We start from the raw sequence: 4,873 nt of genomic DNA on the forward strand, positions 1-4,873 counted from the left end.
AGCGTTCCTTCTCTGTGTATTCCTGGCTGCCCTACAACTCTCTGTAGACCAGGCTGGTGTAGAACTCAGACGATCTGCCTGTCTCTCTCTGCCTCCCAAGTGGTGCCCAGCCACCAGTCCACTTTCACTCCTACCATTTTCCACAGACATTTTGTTTTAACTTTGAGTCTGACTAAGTTGCCAAGGCTAGTACTGAACTTGTAAACTCAAATAATCTTCACTCCTTTTGCCTCCAAATAGCTGAAAATACAAGAGCTATAGATATATTGCACCTGGCTCTCTTTTGTTCTCTCAATGAAGAAAGCTATACAAAAGGGAAATGGTTACAGGTATGACTTCCCAACAGGAATACATTTATAGACCCTTTAGAGTGCAAAGGTTAACATTTGATTTATAGAGACTGTGAGTCACAGAGTAGCAACCGCCTGCTCTGACTGTTGAACTCCAACGCCAGCAAACAGACTATGAGTAGTAAAAGTCAAAACCTGAGGGGCTAGGGCGATGGCTAAGAGGGTAAGAGCACTGACTGCTCTTTAGAAGGTTGTGAGTTCAAATCCCAGCAACCACATGGTGGCTCACAACCACCCATAATGAGATCTGACACCCTCTCTTCTGGTGCGTGAGCGAATTGCCGACCAAAGTGAGCCAGGTTAACTGGAGGGGGTAGAAGTCCTAAAAATTCAATTCCCAATAACCACATGAAGGCTCACAACCATCTGTACTACAGTGTACTCACATACAAAAAAAAAAAAAAAAAAAAAAAAAAAAAAAAAAAAAAATCTAAAAAAAAAAAACAAAAAAAAAACCCTGATAGTCACCTAATTGTAAGAGAGACTGTATAGTTGGAAAATCTCAAGCCCAAGCCAAAATATAAAACAAACAACAGCATGAATCACATTTGCATAAGCTTTCACAAGGGCCAAGCAGGCCTTGGCAGTATTGTTCATGTGGTCCTGGCTTTGGAGTCATAAAGGATGCAAGAATAAAGGCTGTGACATCAGTCTTCCTCTGCTGTTAAGGGCAGACATTTAGGTCAGACATGTGGCAGGGGAGTCCCTTCCTGGAGGCTCAGAGAGACCATTTTGTAAGTATATGAAAGTAAAGACTGGACTGCATTGGACAGGCCCCCAGGTGTTCAGGATAGAGAAGTGTGTTGGAGTCAACAAAGCTGGTAGGGTGAAGCCATCTAAACCATTTGATATCAGACATAGAACTATATGATTTAAAGTTTGCTGTGCTGGGTTTTGGTCTTGCTTTGGTCCAGTATTTCCTCAGTATGCCCCTTTCCCTTCCTTTCAAAACATTAATAAATATTCTGTGCCAATGTACATTAGAAGTACATAATTTGCTTTTTGATTTTATAGGTTACAATTGAGAGATTGACTTGAGCCACAGAATAGACTTTCAAAGAATGTTGAGACTGAAAGACCATGAGGACTTTTCAAGTTGGACTGAATGCATTTTGCATTATGATATTGCTACAAGCCTATAGAGGTCAGGGAGTGGAATATGGAGATTTGAATGAGAATAGGCCTTACAAGTCTCATGTATTTGAATGCTTGGTCCCCTTTGGTGGTACTATTTGGGAAGTATTAGAGGGTGCAGCCTTGTTTGACAAGGTATGTAACTGGGGACTCATGTCTGCCTGCCATCATATTGTCTGCTAGGATGGTCATGGTCTCTAACCCTCGAAAATGGTAAGCTCCAAGAGTTTATTTATTTTTTGGTTTTTCGAGACAGGGTTTCTCTGAGTAGCCCAGGCTGTCCTGGAACTCACTCTGTAGACCAGGCTGGCCTCGAACTCAGAAATCCACCTGCCTCTGCCTCCCATGTGCTGGGATTAAAGGCAGAACTCTCTTCTATTAAAAAACAAACAAACAACAAACAAACCTCCATCCATACTGACTCTATTGGTATACAACACAAAGTAATTAAAAAAAAATACAAAAACAGTATAATCAGCAAACCAAATCAACCAAAAGTGAAAATTTATGGAAGTCTAAAAACATGTCATAGTACATGAGTGCTGTATTTGAATTATTTGACTCTAAATGGCTAGACATTGAAATGAAACAAACATTAAAGGGCATTATGGGTCTTGAGGCTAGAGAGATGATTCAGCAGATAAGAGCAATTGTTGATCTTGCAGAGGGCCTGGATTTGCTTTTCTAGGACCTATGTGGTAACTGACAGCATCTGTAACTCTAGTTCCAGGGGAATCTGACCTTCCCTTCTGACCTCTTCAGCCACCAGGCACAAGTGTGGTACATATATGTAAATGTAGGCAAAACACAAATACACATAAAATATATCTTAAAAACTTTCTAAAGACATAGGGATCTCAATGGCAGGAAATATTTTTTCAGAAACACCAAGTCTTTTCTTCTTTTTATCCAAAATATCATAAAATCCTTACAGTTTAACAGTTTATTATACAGATACATTAGATTATTTGGAATTATTTATATGCTTAAAAATGAAATTAATTATATGTGCTGTATAAACTCAGAATCAGTTATATACATAGTGACATCTTTACAGCTGAAGATATGAAATTAATCGCTTTAAGACTCTCAATCTTAAATTTGAAAACTGAATTCAGCGAGCTCCCTTTCTCTTTTTGGGGGCCTTGACCTCACTGCAGCTGAAAGTTACACTGAACTCTTGATCCTCTTGCCTTCACAGTGCTGAGACTAGCACACCCAGCCACATCTGCTCAGTTTACAAACTTAAACCAACAACACGACTAGGGGCTGCAGAGATGGTTCAGTGGTTAAGAGCACCCAGGTTCTCGTCTCAGCACCCACATGATGATTCAGAACTGCCTGTAGCTCTATTTCTAGGGGATCCAATGCCCTCTTCTGGCTTCTGCATGCACCAGAAATTCACTTCTTCCACAGACATACATATAGGCATAATACTCACACACATAAAAAAATTTAAAACTCCAATATTATAAATAACTTATAGCAAAGAGACATTAGCAAATTTTACCTTTACAGCCTTGCTCTGAGGATTCTTGAGAGAGTGCCTGGTCTTGAGCACTTCCTAAGGAGTCAGAACACGGACTAACAGAGGCATGTTCACCTCCTAATGAGACAGGTAAATAACAATAATCAAGTGGGATTGTGTAAAACCAAGCTCTAATCATCTTTGAATCTATTTACGACTTTGTTTCTACTTCTTCTATCCACACATCAGGACACAACGTACACTGAGCACTTACCACCGCACTTCATATCTCCTTGCTCGTCCTTGGCATTTTTCCACTGAACCCAGTTCTTCCAGGCATTTACCCCATACATATACTTCAGTGTCATTCCAGACACTGAGCACCCTTGCAAGGCTCCTTGAATAAGACTTCTGGGCTCCACAGGTACTATAGACTTCTTCCTCCCCTATGAGAATTCCAAAAATTCAACCTATTAAACTTACTTTGAAAATTTAAAACTCTAAGTTCTCAGAGATGCAAAGAGAATAATCCTACTGAGTAAAAAATTTATTGTTATATCATAAAAATTCAGAATTCAGGGCTGAAATGGTTTGTAAAATAATCTTGTTCATTTAGGTGTGGCAATGCATACCTGTTCTAGCACTTGGGAAGTGGAAGTAAGAGGATCAGGAAAGTACAAGGTTATTCTCAGTGCCATAGAAAATTCAAGACCTGTCTAGATGATATAGGACCCTTTCTCAAAACTCCAAGAAATTATTTAGTCTAATTCCTATGAAAAAGAAATTACTACAGTATTTACAACATTTAAGAAACTGAGATATAACCATTATCATATGTTCTATTATTAGTTCATCTGAATAGGTTATATTCCAAGCTATAAAATAGGCCTCCGTAAATCATTCACACATGAAACAGACTTAAAGCCAGTACTGGAAGAATGTCAAGAAAAATCTTCCCAAATCATAAATAGGGTACCTATAAATATTGTATAGATCAAGGAAGAAATTACAGCTACAATTAGAAAATCCTATAATTTTAAGTGAAAATTGTAAAACCCTGTTAGGAAGTAATACAAATGCAGATGTTCAAAGTACTGACACATTTTTGCAAAAGTGAAAGAGCTGTTGTACAACTCAGGTAGAATATGTGCTTAGCATGAGTAAAACTCAGGGTACTAGCTCCAGTAAAGAAGGGAAGAAGGAAAGGAGGGAGGGAATGAGGAAAGGAGGACTAGAATAAAAAGACTAAGTAAGATCCACGATCTAAACTTTCTGTCTTAAAATACTAAAGACTGGCCATGATGACACATGCCTGTAATCTCAGCACTTGAAAGGCAGAAGCCTTCCAATACAATACAATATTTATAGGTATTTTGATTTGATTCCCTATTTATGATTTGGGAAGATTTTTCTTGACATTCTTCCAGTACTGGCTTTAAGTCTGTTTCATGTGTGAATGATTTATGGAGGCCTATTTTATAGCTTGGAATATAACCTATTCAGATGAACTAATAATAGAACATATGATAATGGTTATATCTCAGTTTCTTAAATGTTGGTAAATACTATAGTAATTTCTTTTTCATAGGAATTAGATTAAATAATTTCTTGCAATTTTGAGGTCAGCCTGGTCTACTTAGCCAGGTGAAGTCAGCCATGGCTACACAGTGTTACTCTCTCTCCAAAAGGCTAAAGCAAAGGAGTAAGATGAAGAGAAAGAAGCTGATGTAGGGCCACACCACCTCAGAGGTCTAAATGTTGTTGACAATCTGTGAGTGAGGAAAGGTTGCTCCTCTAAGCAAACCTAATGAAACTCATCAGGTCACTAAGAAAACAAACAGAAAAGATATGAAACTAGCCATAGCAATTAGACAACAAAAGGAGATCAAAGGGATACGAATTGGAAAGGAAGAAGTCAAAT

General features: G+C 38.4%; 1 protein-coding gene across 10 annotated transcripts in view; it reads right to left on the reverse strand.

The window, feature by feature from the left end:
• Window positions 1-4,873, reverse strand: part of Zmym4 (zinc finger MYM-type containing 4) — a 121,835-nt gene that overhangs the window by 19,095 nt on the left and 97,867 nt on the right. For all 10 annotated transcript variants that reach the window (XM_031378675.1, XM_031378678.1, XM_031378677.1 and 7 more), the window contains 2 exons: window positions 3,227-3,398; window positions 2,995-3,090 (listed from right to left, as the gene is read on the reverse strand). In XM_031378675.1, the coding sequence (XP_031234535.1) occupies window positions 2,995-3,090; window positions 3,227-3,398 (268 nt within the window). The remainder of the gene's footprint in view (window positions 1-2,994; window positions 3,091-3,226; window positions 3,399-4,873) is intronic.

This window comes from Mastomys coucha, unplaced genomic scaffold (assembly GCF_008632895.1).
Source record: "Mastomys coucha isolate ucsf_1 unplaced genomic scaffold, UCSF_Mcou_1 pScaffold18, whole genome shotgun sequence".
Lineage (NCBI taxonomy): Eukaryota > Metazoa > Chordata > Mammalia > Rodentia > Muridae > Mastomys > Mastomys coucha.